Consider the following 18,665-nt stretch of genomic DNA (forward strand, 5'->3'; position numbering starts at 1 on the left):
CGGGGCTTCGCCCCGAACTCCACTGATGAATAATGAGCTGTAATTGTCAGGAGAATGCGTTTCTACAGTGAAGAATGCAAGAAAACGCTTTTGGAGTCGGGGCTTCGCCCCGAATTCCATTGATGTATAATGAGCTGTAGATGTCAGGAGAATGCGTTTCAGCAGTGAAAAAAGTAAGAAAACGCTTTTGTCGTCGAACCCCACTAGGGAACCTTATAGCGCTGCCCCAGTTGTTTTGTTTTTCGACGAAGTTTGAGAAATGCTGCTTTTTTAATTCTCATATATATATATATATGTATGTATGTGTGTGTGTGTGTGTGCTTGTGTATGTGTGTGTGTGTGTGCTGTACGCACGTTTATGCATAAGGTTAGGGTTTACTTGGCGTTAGGGTTAGGGTTTGGAAAAAAATCGCCCCCCCCCCACTCCAAAGTTCTGGATCCGCTAGTGAAGCTGAAGTGTTATTTGCAAAGATCAAATTTTTTTTAAAACAAATCTAGGAATGTTGCATTTGATCATTGCAGCGACGTTTATCATTGCTTCTTGTAATTCTCGTGGCAGTGTATTCGTTACTAAAATTCGTCGATGAATCATAAAATGATTTCCGATGACCTTTGGTGACTCATTTTGTACCAAATGTTGAAATCCAGACCTATGTCATAGCAATGAAATCACAAGAGATTTGATACTTTTCCAAAAATGAATCATCTTTATTAAATTAGCACATATCGCAAATTGTAGTAGCTGTTTCAAAAGTTTTGCAAAAGAGAATGGCCTCGTTAAAATCGTCTCAGTTATCTCGTTACAGTTTCATTAGTAAAGTAAAGTTTCCCTTTCCGATCTTGCGATCTATGGGGCAGATGATGTTAAGGTCATCTGTTTCTATGGCCAACGGTTAACAAGCAGGGTGTTATGTGGCCAGCACAACGACCAACCGCCTTTACTTTAATACCTTTAATATTACTGTAAATGCCCTAAAACAAATCTATTATCCAATGTATCACACAGGGAAAACAAGCATTACATTACTATAATTACCCTAAGACAACACTATTCTCCAAAGTGCCGGACAGTGAAAAAACATAACGGAATCGCCTAAATGAAGATCTGGAAAGGCATCTCTAAAGAAAGGACTTAACATTCACTATTCACTTAACATACAACTATGTTGACTTAACATTCACTATTCACTTAACATACAATGATGTTGACTTAACATTCACTATTCACTTAACATACAATGATGTTGACTTAACATTCACTATTCACTTAACATACAACTATGTTGACTTAACATTCACAATTCACTTAACATACAATGATGTTGACTCAACATTCACTATTCACTTAACATACAACTATGTTGACTTAACATTCACTATTCACTTAACATACAATGATGTTGACTCAACATTCACTATTCACTTAACATACAACTATGTTGACTTAACATTCACTATTCACTTAACATACAATGATGTTGACTCAACATTCACTATTCACTTAACATACAATGATGTTGACTCAACATTCACTATTCACTTAACATACAATGATGTTGACTCAACTTTCACTATTCACTTAACATACAATGATGTTGACTTAACATTCACTATTCATTTAACATACAATGATGTTGACTCAACATTCACTATTCACTTAACATACAATGATGTTGACTCAACATTCACTATTCACTTAACATACAATGATGTTGACTTAACATTCACTTAACATACAATGATAACTTCATTTTGTCCATTCTCTCCGTTTGTTTTATGCATATCGAATGTACCAACAAAAATAAGATTATTTTTTGAATAGCTTTTCTAAAGCGCAACTTTCATGCTTATAGCACGCACAGAGCACTATGGTCCAAGCTCTTTTGTGGACCAGTGGGAGGAGTGGGTATCTGGGAGAAGGTTTTCCGTGCTGCCATTAGGCGTTCAGTAAACACAACACATTCCACTTTTAAAATAATGCGAAGTACATTTTATTAGGCTTACCTTTTCTTGGCTGGTTTATTGTCTCGGCTTCTTCTTAGTTTGTGTATTTTGTACGACGTAGTATTGTAGAAAGGCTTTGGTCGCATTATATCCACGCTGATGAAATAAATAATTATTCAAATCATTGGCATACATGCCATTACCAAATTTTCCTAATTAAATATAAAGACGTCTTATAAATTATGAAACTTGTTTTAACATATAGGATAACCCTATTTTTTTTTATCAAATTTTCTTTTTTGATAGCTTGATTTTGTTGATGAATGATGGCCAGTATGTTAATCCTGAATCTTTTGTTCCGTGTCATTAATCCCCAGATACTTTTAAAACAATTAAACCTTTTTTTCTATGACTTTTTTTCAGCAGACGAGAAGGAGGAGTCACCTCTTTATATGGATATCAGGAAGAAAGTTTTTTTGTTTGTTTAGAAGGAAGGAAACCAGAGATTCGCTGCAATAGTAGAGCCTGACCTTTTTGATGTAATAGTTAAAAATATCACCTGAATGACAAATTCTTTATCAGCTGTTTCTAAATTATAGTCAAGTGTTTGAATATGTCCAGTATTAATACCAACAGTTCGGTCTTCATCATTTTCCTGGAGAAAAGAAGAAATACTTTGTATGAGCTACAAAGACACAGGGTATTTAATTTAAAGATTTAAAAATTCCACTGTCGTGTTCAAAAGACTTAAAAACCACATTACACTAAACTAAAGTATTCTAGTTCTAAGTAAGCTGCTAAAGAGAAACTATTAAAGGCTGTATAAGCTTATTGTTGGCATATCGATAACTAGGGAATCGGGAATATTATAGAGTCCAGAGGGCGGTAGAGCATTGTTTTGTTGAGTTCTATCTTGAATCGAAGAAACACATTTTCAGATGAATAAAATTCTAATTTATCCGGAACGATTCTCTTTCTGATTGCTACTACAATAAAAGCATAGGACATATAAGATAACCATATAACATGGAGAAAAAGCAACGAGTTAACAAAGGGAAAGAAAGAGCAAAGATGATCTATTCTTTTAAAGGACAAAAATTCAGCTGTATTTGCATTGTAGTCATAGTATTGATAATCTAAAAGACATTATTTCAGACATTAACTTTTTTTTAAGAAAAAAAAAATTAGGACATATCTTTTCACCGTACACACTTACTTATACCTACACTTAGGCATTTGGGCGGTCAGCTGTCTCCTTAGAATTGTTTAAGAGTGTCGTCTGTAGCAAGATCGACTCTAAACATTCTCTCGCATGTCATTTCAATAAATGTATACAACTGCCAACGCAATTCTACCAGTCTTTCACCCCTCAGAATGTCCGAAATTCTTCCTTCGGTGCGATTTCTTCTTTTGTGTAATAAAGCAGTCCAGGTATTAGAAGATCCAACCCATTACAAATCTACGTGCGTTAAAGTGTCTCGAATGTCTCTCCTAAGTATTGACACACCTTTCTATCCACGTCTCGGATTCACTTTTTGACGAACGCTAGTATAGCCGATGGAATATGCGACAAACACTCCAGGAGAAACATTTTTGTTTACAAAGCTTCTATCAACTCTGGGTGTCTGGTAAAAAAAATGTGTACACGTTATTCCCCCCCCCCCCCCCACACCCAAACTCGGATCAAGTTGAAACTTACAACTATCCATTGGCGTAGACTGACACAATACATAAATTAATAAAAAAAAACAACCAACAAGGGAAATAAATCCTTCAGTATTTACAAACATGACTAAATATTTAGGATTTTCACCAGTTAGATGATTGTACACGTTATTTTTCTCATTCTCGGATCAAGTTGACTCTTCAAACAATCATTTATTGTAACTAAAAAAACATGAATCAATAAAAAAAATTAATCGATTAGTCAATTTATTATTGGTAAATATTTATTATGTTTGATGTGGAATAAGGGAAACTTCTAAATTATAGAAACATAAAGTTTAAAGTGCGGAGTTGTTCCCCTTAGATCAAATTGGAGCACGTCTTTCCACCCAGTAAAATGTCAGTTAATAAGAGTAACGAAATGACCAAAAAAAAAACAACAAAAAAACAACAACTAAAACAAATTACGCGTAGGACGTAATCATCTTCTTTTACTAAGTAACGTCTGTATTGTATAAGATAAGATAATTCCACTTATCTTATTCATGGTAAACCATTAACACAGACTGAAAACGCAAAATACCTAGGTGTTATAATAAATGAAAGATTGTCATGGGATCGCCATATTGATAAAACTATAAAAAAAATGAAACAAAGCATTAGAGTTTATTAAAAGAAATTTCTATAAATCATATAAGAACATAGAACTAAAATGTTATTTAACATTGTGTCTTGAATTTGCTTATTTGTCACCCCTTAGGGTTTGTTTACATTTGTTAGCCTGTGTACTGACCATATTTTGTGTTGTGATCTCTACTATGTGTGTAGTTGTTTGTTATTCAGTGAAATAAAGTTTTGAACGTAACATGGTTTGTTATTAAGTACAACACCTTGGTTAGGCCAATAATAGAATATGCATCCTCTGTTTGGGACCCCTCAACTCAAGAAAACATTAAGAAACTGGAACAGACACAAAATAGAACAATGAGATTCATAACTAACGAATATTCACATTTGAATAGAGTAACACCTTTAGTAAAATCACTAAATTTAGAAAGCCTTCAGGATAGAAGACTCAAAAGTAAAGTAGCAATTATACATAAAACACTGAATCATCATCTTCAAATACAATAACAAAATCTAATAAAATAGGCCGACTCAGAAACACACAAAGATAAAGGCACATTCTTCATTCCATATGCTAGGACAAATTTGTACAAATTCTCCTTCTTCCCTAGTGCTATCAGAGCATGGAATGGGTTGCCTGAGCTAGCCAGGAAAACAAGTGAGCAGAATTTAGGTCATTGGTTAATATGCATGACGCGTAGGACGTAATCATCTTCTTTTTTGAAGTAACGTCTGTATTATATAAGATAAGAAGAAAAGATTTTGTTTTTTTTAAAAGAGGATTTTTTAAAAAATTGCTTGTTGTAGCTTGAAATGCTGGAAACAGCTTTGCACCGGGGTGGGGAAGGGCCCGCAAATCTTGTAGCTTACCAACGAGTGGGTACATACATTTGTTTAAAATCTGGGCGCTGGGTATCACAAATAAAACACTATTTCTAAATTTAAAAAATGTATTGTTGTGAGCCTGTAATGTCCCATGATAAATATTGTAGCACGTATGATAACTTCCCTTTTTGTTTTACAGGCCACTAGCGGATAGGTCAGCATGACTTTTTTTTTGCGTATGTGTGTGTGTGTGTGAATAACTCGTGCAGACACACGAGGAGTGTGTAGACTAGAGATTTCTTCTCGATTGTAGGAAAGAAATATTGAGACATTTTAGGAGTTATGGAATTGTATGGAATAGTGTTTGAATTCATTGAATTCTTTGACCGGATTATTAATTTACTCAAGTCGGCGATATTTAGAGAAAGAGCGGCGGCGGATAATTGGTGAGTTGCATAGAACCCTAAACTTAGCAGCATTATACATGTAAAGTAAATATTGTAACCTATATATTCATCTAATGTATGAAGTAGAAAGTAAGGCGAAATGTCCCTGTATAGAAATCAAAACCGTTTGACCAATCTTGATAAAACTTGGCAGAAATGTTTCTTGGGTACCAACTTAGACCGTAGTGTATGTATTGTAGCCCTTAAACAAACTTAAGACCCTCAAAAAAAGTTGATCAGCTCTATGAAAGCATTATAACTTCATCGATCTAGGCCATGTTTACATGAGAAAAGTACACTTTGCGCAGATAGTTTTTTTTACTTTGACACATGAAAATACAAAATATAGTCCATTGATTTCATTATTTAATAACATTAACCTTCAAATTTGTGTTTCATAAGCATTTTATTTTACATAAATTCGTTCCTTATATCTGCGAATGTAGAATTCCTTATGAGCATTCTTTCATTAGACAATACAGTAATGTTACACATCTTTCTATTCCATGGTCAAAAACTCTATTTCAACTCTATGATGTTATAACTTCTCTTCGCAAAGATAGTTTTATACTTTAACACATGAACATACTAATTATAGTCTATTCATTTCATATTTTAACCAAATTAACATTCAAATTTGTTTTTTTCTAAAGCATTTTTCATGCATTCGTTGTCCCTAAACCTGCGAAGTCGTGTTAATATATATTCTGATAGATTCATTCATTCGCGTACATCTAATTAAAAAGGTCACGCATGCGCACGTGCAAAATGAACTCTATCGAATCCAAGCCAATATTTAACTCTAGATTGCGGTACTCTAGACTCTAGATCTAGATCTATGTCTAACTCAAGATCTACTTTATTCTTTAACACATGAACATACAAAATTAAGTCTATTCATTTAATTTTAATCAAATATATGTAGGCATACAAGCAAATGTTTTTATTTGAAAAAATGGATTTAAGTATATTAGCTATTTTGATAGCACCATTCACTCATACTATTTTTACATTTTTACGCATTCGCTTTACTTATAACATTATTATTTCGTTTCATTGTTTACAAACCACTCTCAGTGACTCATCGACAGTTATACGCAAACAAAAAACCCGCGGGTAATATATGTCTAGTATATGATATAAAGATACAACCTTTAGAAACAGGTATGCCAGATTGGACATTAGAGTATTTCCCACGGCTGAAAAAAACTGAGACAGATTCTTCACTTCTGTTCTTCTAGAACCCTGGAATTTCGCCTAGCAATAAAACAAGTGATATACATTTTTATATAAATCAATTTCTACTTCATGTTCAAATAATACAGCAAACTAAATATTCGGATTTTCTTTGGAATGGAAAAAAATGAGAGAGAAAAAGATATGGTAGGTATGGGGCTCAGAGACACACACTCTGTCAACTATCCGGCTTTCATCCTGTATGCAATAGTTTTGCTGGAAATAAATGATTCCATATTTTTATATATGAAGTGTTGGAATAGAAACACAATTACAGTGCATTTTGTTTGAAAGTTGTTATTACCTGCATCTTTATTCCATGAGCTTCAATGAACTGTACAAGTTCAATAAATGATATCTGATGATGGAATATTAACATAATCAAAATAATTGTTAAAAAAAATTATATAATCATAATAACAATCCAACACTATTATTACAGCGTATAAGAATGCATTGTCTTCGATTACGCAGATTAGAATCAAGTGTGGTAAATATCTGTTCCAGCATTCCTCGTAATTAGGGCCTTATTATGGGTTATACATAGATCAATTTAATTAATATGTATTACCCATAGATATAGAACTATATAGACTGGTCGACAGGTGTTGTTTACATATGGTGAGAAACACTTTGGTATGCATATAAAAACAATGATCTTCAATTTTGAAAATAAATTTCAGCACTCAGTCTAAATGTATTTTTGTCGATGATTTCCCTGGTCATATTGTTACAGTTAGGTTTTAAGGGTTATTTGATTGTTACAGTTAGGTTTTAAGGGTTATTTGATTGTTACAGTTAGGTTTTAAAGGTTATTTGATTGTTACAGTTAGGTTTTAAGGGTTATTTGATTGTTACAGTTAGGTTTAAAGTCAACCCCCCCTGGTAGGGGGTTTTCAACTCAAAACCCATGGAAGGAGGTTTTTAACTCAAAACCCCTGGTAGGGGGTTCTAAACTCAAAACTCCTGGTAGGGAGTTTTAAACTCAAAACCACCTGGTAGAGGGTTTTAAACTCAAAACCCCTGGTAGGGGGTTCTAAACTCAAAACTCCTGGTAAGGAGTTTTAAACTCAAAACCAGCTGGTAGAGGGTTTTAAACTCAAAATCCCTTGGCTGTGCTGGGGCAACTGATGGTTAAGTATTAAAATCTCAACTAAAATAAACAAAATCAAAGCATAAAATCAGTCACTAAATTCCGATCCCCCCCGCAGGGGGGGGATTTCATTTCGGAAGGGGGGGGGTTGAACCCCAAGAACCCCCCCCCCCCCGGCTACGCCCATGATATATAGCCTCTAGGTCTGTGGGCTGTGGGTATTACCTTTGTGAGAAAAGGAAAAATAAAAGGGTTTTTGTTTATTTTTATTTCCTAGATATTTCTCGTTTTTCATGTATTTTTTTTTAAATTCCTTTTTCCAAGAACATCTGAACCAGAATATTTGATTTCAAGAAACTTTAGTTTCGAATCAATATTCTATCATAAGTAAACATGAGTTGTCTCGCTTTTGAAAATAAACTTCACTTCATCGTTGACAAAAATTAATCATTCATTTCAATCACGATGTTGTTCTTTTTAAAAGCAATTCTTCGCCGATTAAAAAGTATAAACACAGATCTAGATTGTAGAGTTTAGACATAACTCTGACAGAAAATTGTGTAGGCTTCACCTGTCCGTTACTGTCTTTGTCCAGCATTTGAAATGCCTTGTCCACACTAAGATTTGGCCCAAACAAAAGATCTGAATATTCTTCATGGAAAACATCTTTCTGTTGAACATAATAACATTTTAAAAAGCATGGCAACAATACATCTTCAGTTGTGTTGACGCTGTAGGCTAGCATAACAATATGGGCTCAATAATAACTATTAAGGTCAATGATGCCCCAAAAGAGAAGTTATACTGTCCCGCTGTTGTGTGGGGCATAGTCATGGAAAGAATGGAAAAAAAAAAAGAAAAAAAAAAGTTTTTTTTTATAAAGAAAGAAAATAGAAAAGAAGATTATTTAAGAGACTGAGAACAGTAAAAACAGCTAAATGTCAAAATTACGGATCCTTGTCTAATGAACATATAATGGCATAATTGTTATAGTGGGGAAAAAAAAGGTGTTCTGTTTAGTAATGGTTTAGAGATTTCTTTTACTTAGCGAAGAAGTTATGATGTTTTAAAGAATATAATAATCATCATTAATTGAACTAGAGATCTCCTTTGTCCAGAGCTGGTTATCATTATCTTATTACAACTGCTTGTGCGGTATGCGCGCTGGACTGTTGTTCGGTCGTCGAGATTAACCGGGTTCATACCCTGCTCGCTGGCATCTCCCATCTTCCCGCGTGACGTTTGGACTAGGATGTAGATTATCTACAACTCTGAAGGAAGATCCGAAAGATGTAAAACATTTTACAAACATGTTTACAATTAATTACCTAATTACACACGTACTTACATCCTGTAAAGCATCTGCCAAATCTTTTTCAGAGATGAATTCTTTATCTACAAGACTGTGTTTTCTTAGCGCCTGATACAAAGATTCAATAAAAACTAAAAAACAGTAGGCCCTAAATATGTTAATCAATATCTCTCTAAGATATCAAATGAAACTTTTTTTTAAAACATTTGATTTCGAGCTGTTGTTACAGAAAGTGAAAACTAACGATGTAATAGACACTATTTTGTCTCGAGTGAGAATAGGCTTGCTATTCTCATAAATATGTGACTAGAAACCGTCTTTTCAAAAGACCATCCTTTTGCTTACGTATCTGAAGATGATGCAAAACTTATAGAAAGTCGCACCAGGTGTTACTTCATAAGTACTAGATGTTTACTTACTTTCATAAAAGCATCGAAAGCTTCGACAACGCGACTGTGTTCTTCCATGGCGTTGGTTGAACGTTTCATCTTATGTAGCCATTGTCTGCATTAGAATAAGTTAAGACCTGAATAAGAGTTTCCTATTGAATAAAACTACAACTATAGCTGTGAATGTGAGAGTACAAGAGACACTGTTTAAATACCGTAAAAAGAGTATCAAATATTACAGTAATGATTTTAAGAATGCTATAAAATGTCAAGGTACACTTTGAATACGCTAACCGCTAACGATTTGGCTTTTTACTTTTTAATAGAAAAACATATAATCCTTGGACTGGATCCTTTAAATAATAAACAGTTTATGCGTATTTAAGTGGGAAAGAATTTTGGTTGACTGTCATAGAGAAGTACACTAATTAAGACCACAGTGATAGCGTACGTTGTACCAGTGGCGTAGCTAGGGTGGGGGAAAGGGGGTATCCAAATTTGAAAAATAGGAGGGGTCCCCCAAATAAGTGTTAGAAATTTGTTTTTACATGAAATGCTACGCCATTATCTCATGCCATGATATCAAATGTCTTAATGTAGGGGCCCCTGAGTTCACGCCCCCGGGGCCCCCAAATCCACAGTTACGCCACTGCGTTTAACAACTCAATACTTACTTGTACAGTTTAGTTTCCACTCTTGGCTTCTGAGGCTCAGTAGCTCCAACTCTCTTCTCTAATTTAAAACGAATCACCTCGAGCTCAGAATCATCATACTTTAAAAAATGTAGAACAAACAATAAATAAATAAAATCAGAGTAAACCAGCCTCGTTTTGAAGAAAACCATGATATGAATTAAATATCAAAACGCCTAGCAGTACATAACTTAAACACATAGTCGCGTCTTATTCCAGACAAACAATTTGGTTAGAGATACAAACACAGTATTGTAGGCCTAATATTTTGTCGTTTCTGTAGGAAATCGCCCTAAAGGTATAACATGATAATAGAAACATAGAAATAAACGAACTATTTCTTGAATCATTCTTCAATGTCTAAAGTTTTTAAAACCCTTCCAATCAATTGACTATCTTTGTATCTGTTGCAAAAATGATTCATAGAGAATATAAAAATAGAAATTACTGATCTGTGCAAAAATAAACAAGATTGAACACTTACTAGCAGAAATCCCAGACTTTTCAAATTTTTCTCTCGAAAACGTTCTAGCATGATATTATGAAGATTGCTAAGTGGCGCCATCTTTTGGAGAAACGTATCGTCAGGTGACATTGAGAGATACCAACCTGTAAGAAATAGGAAACAATTTTATTCAATGTATCAATTATAATCAAACTTCATGAAACTTTTTTTTTTTGATTATTTCTAATAGAGTGTGTTTCAGAACAACATCCACTTAAAGGTACACAAGAAAACATTTTTGTTTGAAAAGATTTTTTCCCCTTACCATCAAAGCAGTGGAGAGGGTATGAGCAGACCACGCCCCCATCAACGTAAATATCCCGCTCGCCGTTGTTTTGATGAAAAATTGCCGCAAACACACCTTGCAGAATAGAAAACTATATGAGACATGTTGTTTGCTAAGAGACTCAAGTGACAATTCTTTGGGAAACTATATCTATTTGCTAAGATTGATGAATTCTAAGGGCTTTAATGACTAAGAATGTTTTTATTATAAGCTAAAGTGTTGTACCGAGGAAACGCGGAAACAATACCACACGCTGCCTTAATATGATTTTTTTTTTTACAAAGCTTTTAACAACTCACTATCTGGTAAAAAGTTTGAAATTGTTTTTTCTGTCATTTCCCATTCTTGGATCAATTTGAAACTGTGCACAATTATTCATTGTTCTTAACAAAACATTAATCAATTAAAATATTAACCAATAAGTCAATTAATTATTGGTTATTAACTATTTTGTTTGATATCGAAATAAGGGGAATAAATGCTACATAATGAGAGATGTGGATTTATATACACACTTATTCCCCTTAATACGTTTCACAACTTATTTCTTACACATGCCATTCTCAGATCAAGTTTAAATTTTGCATAAATTATTCATAATTGATGACAATACACGAATAAATAAAAAAAAAATTAGCCAATCAGTAGCAATCAATTTTTTTTTATAAGCAGAAAGGGGTCTAAAACATGCCATCTTGAGATAAATGACAGTAATTATCGGTTCTTTCACTTAGATACGCTTTTTTTTTTGCTTGCTAGAGTTTGTATCTAATCTTAATCCTGGCAATAAACTAGTCGTTATTTTGCAGGGCCAGCCTTAGGCCAATGCAACCTATGCTACCGCAGTGGGCCCTGCACTTTCATAGGACCCGCACTAATTCTAGATGTATAAATTATTAAATTAAACCATTTTAAAACTTATGACAGATTTCCCGCGACCTCCTGTCGATTTATCAGGAGCTCCTGGAAATCTCCTGAAATTGCAAAATATACGAAAAAGTTCTGGAAATATCCGGAAATTATTAAAATCTTTTGAAAACTTATACTAATCTCATGAAATATATAGACAAAACAAAAATTGTCATTTTGGGGTGTCATTCAATATGGAAAACGCAAATCCTACGCGCGATAAATAAAAACGGCATTATGCATTACCCATAATTGTGTAATCTGGTGAAAGAAGCTTCTCGCGCCTCAAACTAATGAAGAATTACTTAAGGTGAACAGTTCTCGTAGATATATTGAAACATTTGGTAATTCTTGCTACTGAGCGTGATCTATGTAGGAAATAGAATTTTCATGATATACTGTATGAATTCGCTACACGCAGGGCTCGTAAAGTAATTTTGTACGTAGTAAAGAATGAATAAAATGCAAAGACGAATGTATTTTCTAAATTCCGTTTCGCATAGGGCCCTACAATGGTTAAGTCCGGCTCTGCTATTTAGTGACGGGTGAATACAGAGTAGATTACTTGTTCTATCCCCCCCCCCTCATTTTTTCGCCCCTTAAACTACGTGGGGTAGAAATAAAAAAGAGTGATCTTTCCATGACTTCTTGGTCACAATGGTTAAGTCCGGCCCTGCTATTTTGTAACGGGTGAATACTACTTGTTATCCCCACCCCCTCTTTATTTTTTTTCGTAGGGTAACTCAAGTCCGACTTGCAGAAATAAAAAAGAGTGATCTATTTCTTGTCCAAACTCTTGAGCCATGAAGAGAATTATACATATAGATAAATTAAAAAAACCTGATCAAAAAGTCCTACATAAGAGAAAAAATAACGGCATTTAAAAATGTTGAAAAAAAAAAGTTTAGAAACAGCAACAATGTAGATTTGTATAGGCCCGGATTGCTCTAGAATGCATATCTGTTGAAATGTTGTAACAAGAGTTACCTGGAATGGCCATAGACATACGGAGAGCATCTCGTATTGGCATATTGGGCGTGGTCTTAATGTGACAATATTCCTCTCTCATTTGATTGACATTTGTCACAACGACACACAACTCTTTCTTTCTTTCCTTGTACAGCTGAAGATTTTAAGATAACAACAAGAAAATAAGTCTTGATATCTCGAATGTATGAAATGGAACATAAACCGGGTAAAATATAACAGAAAAAAAAAGCTTAAAACCAAGTGCAACTGTATCAACTGGTTTGAGTGGGTCATGTGATTAGATTTGTAAATAGATCTAGACTAACAATAATAAGTATCTTATCTTATAAAATGCAAAAGTTACTTAAAAAAAGAAGATGATTACGTCCTACGCATGTTAGGCCTACTAGGTCAATCTAGGCATGCCTAAGTGCGATGGGTAAAATTTAGTACAAAGTTAGCGTAATTTCATGCTTTTAGCCTGCTCACTGAGCTTTGGTCTTGTATGGACCAGTTGGTGGGAGGAAGGAGGGGATATCTGTGAGGTTTCCGTGATTGCTTTTCAAAAACAATTTTAAAATATTGCTTTTCGAACTTGAGAGCTTAAGCTTCCTTATTCTCACTATGGTTGCCAATAAGCTAGTCAGCCAGGGGTTATGAAAAAAAGATTTTATTTTATTTATTGTTAGTTTCAAAATTTTCGACCTAATTCTCTACACAAGGCTTATCTTCCCTTAGCTAGTACCGTTTTTATATAAAACGAAATTGATTTATTATGACTAATTGATGAAAAAAATTAGCCATTTTCTATTGGTTCATCCGTTGTTAGGGGCAATGAATTAATTGTGTAACATTTCAACTTGATCTGAGAATGGGAAATCGGAGAAATACAAGACTTGTACCAGACAGACAGAGTTAATATAAACTTGTAAAAATAGACTTGTAGACTACAGAGAAAAAAAGTCCAGCATAGGTATACAAGTATAGATACTAAGAATTGAAACAGATCTACAACTCTAGAAAAAAGTCCAGCATAGGTATACAAGTATAGATACTAAGAATTGAAACAGATCTACAACTCTAGAAAAAAATCTAAAGTACGGCAACAACTATAGAATGTAAGATAAAAATAACAAACATACAGTTGTGACATGTAAGGTTTCCCAGCACCTAAGATTGTATAAATAAATGACCTCATATCTCCATTTCTACCCTGTAGTTTAAGCTGAATTCATGTTTCAGCTTACATCAAGAAATGTCATATCTGGATTTCCTACAGCCGACTTTCTTTGTATCATGTCTCCAAACCATTTGTAGATTCCGTTGCCCGGATTCCAACCAAAATCCTTCAATAAATTTGGGAGCAGACTCAGATAGCCAAAGGAATGATCTGAAACGAAATATCAAACACAAAAAGATTCTTTTTTTTCTATTCAAATCCTATTTTGATGCCTCTCATATTTAATTAAACAATTTTATCCTATTTTTAAATGAGCTATTCATCGTATTTCTTGCGTTCTTTGTCTCAATATTAGTGTAAACGCTTAATAATGTATTTCATATATATGGATCATACTTATGTCATAGAAATATTTTAGGCAGTTAGTAGGAGATAGTTTGATAGGCCCTATATGCTTTACCACATTCTGATGTAATTTGAAAGGTTTTTCGAATGGGCATGTGGTAGATGGCTATTTGTATCTTATCTTATCTTATATAATATATATTTGGTGACTGGTACGTTGTAACTGGTAAGTGGCAAGAGGAAAGAGGACTTTGAACTTCGGGAAATTCGGGACGCCCTCGAGTCTATTCACCTCTTATGGGCAGCTGACATTAGTTGGGAAAAAAAAAGCAGTTACGTCGTTGTGCTAGCCACATGACATATCAAAGCAGCATAGACTTAGAGACACTTAGAGTCATCTAGGGACATACATTCCATAACAGAAAAAACATTTTTTTTTTAATAACAAAAATTGCATGTCCTTGTGAAATTGCCCAAATTATGCATATGACCACCACACGTTGAACGAAACCTTTACACGTGTCCATCAGCACTGACCACCAAAGACATTGACAGATTTAGATATAACAAGTAGACGCTTTATTTAAAAATTTTCTTGACAATTTATTTTCGATATTTTAAATTATCTTTTACGTTACCAAAAATCATATCTTCCTTGTTCTTTGACATGTATCCATCAATTTCTGAGGAAGTATAACCCAGAGCAATCAAAGCAGCGGTGATGGATCCTATACTGCTTCCAGCGAATCTCTTTATTTGTGATACGAGTCCAATGTCTTCTAAACACTATAACAATATAATGAAACCAACAGACGAAGCAATTATAAAAAGTATTTCATGTGTCTTGGTAAATTAGACATTAAAAGTAAAATAATAACAACTACTGGATTTAGGAAGTAAACGTAAAAGAATTTTTAATTTCAGTCTGTTTAAACATTTTTTTGTTATTCTAAGCCTCTAAGCAAATGATATTATCAAACTTTATTTTATCTTTTTATTCACAAACTTTGACTTTTACCTTTACCTGAGAATTAATCATTTGGACAGCCGGTATAACATAATGAACTTCTGACCAGTTCTTAAAAGTTCTTTATTATTCCTTAAATAGTCAGTGATTGGGGGGTGAGATGCTGAGTGTCAAAGCGCTTGGCTTCCTATTCGAGGCGTCTCGGGTTCCAATCTCAGTGTAGGGTGAGAATTTGAACTTCAGGATTTTAAGGGCGCCCTGAGTATACCCAACTCAAATGGGTACCTTTCATCAGTTGGGGAACTCAGCTATAATGGGTACCTGACATTAGGCGGTTGATCGCTGTGCCGGCCACATGACACCCTCGTTAACCGTCGGCAAAAGAATCAGATGACCTATACATTATCTGTCCTATAGATCGCATAGTCTGCAATGGATACACTACTTTCCTTAGTGTTAGGTTTGGTCTCAAAAAATGTTAAAACTCCTTTCGTTGATGTCTTTCTGTTGCAGACAAGAATTTGCAGCTTCTGTGGATCTCGTGATTTGGCTGTACCGCCTGTACCATCCACGTTTGCGTTTTCTTTTTTTTTTTTTTAAAAAAAAAAAAGACCAGGAACCTCCTAATGAGGCCCTTTTAACTTTCTTATTTTGACGCCTACTTCTTCATTGGAAATGCTGTCTCTATAAGTGATGTCTGAACGTTTCCTAAACATCTCATTGCCTTTTTTTTTCTAATTTTAAGTCAAAGACTCGCTGCTATTGTAAAATTAGGCTCAGATAAAGAGCGTACCCGCCTCTACTTTATGTAGAGAGCTTTATCCTTACACTCAACTGTCTGGAACTTTGCGATACATATTGTGGTCTGGCAATTGTAGCAGTCAGTTGATGCAAAATCCTTTTCTCTATTTTTTAAAACTATTTGAAATAAAACTGTGTAACAAAAGTTAAAAACCCCCCAAGTAAACAAGTATTAAGACAGATAACCCTAGTAATGTGGATGTAATGTAATAAATTGATTCATGTTCCCTTGGTAACTAATGAAACCACTAAGCTCTGGTATTTTGTTTTACCTGTAAGCAGCCAACGTAAGACGTTCCTTTGTTCCCCCCGCCTTCAAATATCAGGTTTTCAAAGGGGAATTCATAGTCCTCGATCTGAACTAAACTGGCTGCAATGTCTTCCTGACTGAGTTCCTTCGCTGGTCGCTGCAGTGCTTTATTCATAGTAGGAATTTCAAGAGGAATTTATAAGTATCATTAAGTCTAAGTATATAGAATGAGAAAAGAAAGAGATTGAGTGAGAGAGTGAGGCAGTGAGGGTGAGCGAACTGTAGGGATGGGGTAGACTAATACAGAGAAAAGGAAAGAAGAAAAAAGAGAATAGAAAAGGAAAGAAAGAAAGAGAGAGAAAGATGAGAATAAGAGTAACAATATGTATTGTATTTAATTTTATACTAATAATTTCCCGTTTTTGCGAAGTTCCAAAAATTGTTTATGAGGCCTATTATTAATATTATTATCATTATTGTTACAAAGGCCTCGGGATACACATTTGAGACCAAAAGAGAATCCGCTGCCGAGGACAGATATAGACGCCGAAAAGAAAATCTAAATTGACCACCGGCTGACAATGGCTATGACTGCGTTAGGTGTGGCGAAATATGTAGGTCACAGCTGGCTCTGATTGGCCACGGGAAATACTGCATTCCTCATTAATCTTCATACTCGAATACAAGAATTATTATTATTATAATTATTGTTATTTATATCAAATAAGCCCAGTACATAGTCTAAATCTATTTCCCAAAGCTTAAGTTTGAATGGTGAACTCATCGTGAAGAAATAATGTGTGGTTACCGAAACCATTTCACTTAAAGTATGTTATATATTTCATTGCCTAAGAATACGTTAAAATGGCCACCTGTCTTCTCATAAATTAATTTACTCTTCAGACGCTATCCATTTACATTCCGCTCTAGGACAATCAGGGTGAAGGCGCACCACACTTGACTAAATCAAACCATCTTGAAATCCGTTCATCTCATTAACATATTAACGCTTTTTATTAATTTTTACGTCACCATTGCCTGTGTACATTTAGATCCAAAATTAAAACTAGAGATTAGTCTCTTTAGTTAGCGACTCTTAGTTCATCTGGATCTTTGCGAATGGAATTATGAACATAAATGATGAACTAATTTTAATTGCAGTGTGAAGTGATCTCTGAAACTATCATCTGGAACTCCTAGCAATGTACTTTTAAAAACAAACTTACCATTCTCTTTTCTTTCTTTGTCTAACGCACGTTCTTCTAAAATCTGGAGCGATTTTTGTCGCCTGAAAAATAAACCGAAAATAAGTTGTGTACAAGACAGAAAAACAAGCAACACGAACGCACTCACACACATACTCCTTAATGATAATGATAATGCATTTAAATAAAACGATAATCTCCCCTGATTTATGCCACTCCCTCTATGTTTTTTATTATTAAAGTATTATTTTTTAATTCTGTAAAATTCAGACACAAAATGAGAAAGACAGAAATATATTCCAGTTTGTAGTACAATTACAATAATCACTTTAGCTGTTAATGTGTTTAGTTTAATGATTAGATTTCTCATGTTTAATTGATTAAAAAGACTTTTGTTGGCCGACATTTAACTTGACTAAAATATTACAAATATTAATTAGTCGAACTTAAAATTAGAGGAAACGAAATTTTTCAAACTATCATTAAAAAAAAACTTATTTGAAACATCATTACCCACATACTCATTGTTGTCGATGTAGGGATTACATTTTATAAGGCAAAGAGAGATGTAGTTATAGAAATAAAAATCATTTCTTTATTTAACTTTCTCTTCCTAGTGCAAGGACCTTTTTTTGTATACATTTTTATTTTGAAGTATTTGTATTTTTTTTTCTTTTCTAAAATCTAAATGATCGTCCAAACTAATGACAGCATTGATAATCTAGCCAACGATTGATAGATAAGAAAGGTAGCGCCACAGTAGGACTATGTCGACTTGTCCTCGTAGAGGAGCTTCAAGAGATCTGCTAAACATCTCCAGCCCCCACACTCCTGTTTCCTTTGCTCAATTCTTTACGACCATTGTTTCATTGATCATCTTCCATTCTTGTATGATGCCCTCTGTATTTCCCTGCTTCTTCTGCCTTTTCCTTTGTTGCAGGACAATCTGTACAAGTTCTTAAATGTTTTAGGTTGTACTGTACAATCTGACTTTTGGTAATCCAGGAGACCAAAATAAG

The 18,665-nt window shown here is 34.2% G+C and overlaps 2 protein-coding genes across 4 annotated transcripts; both read right to left on the minus strand.

Moving 5' to 3' along the window:
* Positions 1-2,004: 2,004 nt before the first annotated feature.
* On the minus strand, positions 2,005-7,456 carry LOC106050539 (uncharacterized). 3 transcript variants are annotated; one of them, XM_056007395.1, is made up of 5 exons: positions 7,315-7,456; positions 7,048-7,101; positions 6,660-6,764; positions 2,504-2,599; positions 2,005-2,100 (listed from the first exon to the last, which is right to left on the minus strand). In XM_056007395.1, exons 2-5 carry the CDS (start codon positions 7,051-7,053, stop codon positions 2,020-2,022), a joined length of 288 nt encoding a protein of 95 aa, XP_055863370.1. In that variant the 5' UTR covers positions 7,054-7,101; positions 7,315-7,456; the 3' UTR covers positions 2,005-2,019. The 3 variants fall into 3 exon arrangements, with proteins under 3 accessions (XP_055863370.1, XP_055863369.1, XP_055863371.1); XM_056007394.1 differs by lacking the exon at positions 7,315-7,456 and having other exon boundaries at positions 7,048-7,295; XM_056007396.1 differs by lacking the exons at positions 6,660-6,764; positions 7,315-7,456 and having other exon boundaries at positions 7,048-7,295.
* A 1,849-nt stretch (positions 7,457-9,305) lies between these two features.
* LOC106050538 (uncharacterized protein YqhO-like) lies at positions 9,306-16,616 on the minus strand. The gene is made up of 8 exons (XM_056008383.1): positions 16,464-16,616; positions 15,062-15,209; positions 14,146-14,288; positions 12,917-13,052; positions 10,714-10,838; positions 10,212-10,309; positions 9,568-9,652; positions 9,306-9,320 (listed from the first exon to the last, which is right to left on the minus strand). The coding sequence occupies exons 1-8, from the start codon at positions 16,614-16,616 to the stop codon at positions 9,306-9,308; spliced, it is 903 nt and encodes a 300-aa protein (XP_055864358.1).
* Positions 16,617-18,665: the final 2,049 nt, after the last annotated feature.

This window comes from Biomphalaria glabrata, chromosome 13 (assembly GCF_947242115.1).
Source record: "Biomphalaria glabrata chromosome 13, xgBioGlab47.1, whole genome shotgun sequence".
NCBI lineage: Eukaryota > Metazoa > Mollusca > Gastropoda > Planorbidae > Biomphalaria > Biomphalaria glabrata.

Bases quoted from the DNA above. Each gene is read 5' to 3' on its own strand.
- LOC106050539 (XM_056007394.1), bottom strand. From the start codon at position 7,122: ATGTTAATATTCCATCATCAGATATCATTTATTGAACTTGTACAGTTC. The intron at 6,765-7,047 runs GTAATAACAACT...TTTTATTGCTAG, and splicing joins CTCATGGAATAAAGATGCAG to GCGAAATTCCAGGGTTCTAG. The intron at 2,101-2,503 runs GTGATATTTTTA...TTATTTCATCAG, and splicing joins ATAAAGAATTTGTCATTCAG to CGTGGATATAATGCGACCAA.
- LOC106050538 (XM_056008383.1), bottom strand. From the start codon at position 16,616: ATGAATAAAGCACTGCAGCGACCAGCGAAGGAACTCAGTCAGGAAGAC. The intron at 15,210-16,463 runs GTAAAACAAAAT...ATATTGTTATAG, and splicing joins CTTACGTTGGCTGCTTACAG to TGTTTAGAAGACATTGGACT. The intron at 10,839-12,916 runs GTAACTCTTGTT...TATTTCTTACAG, and splicing joins TATGTCTATGGCCATTCCAG to GTTGGTATCTCTCAATGTCA.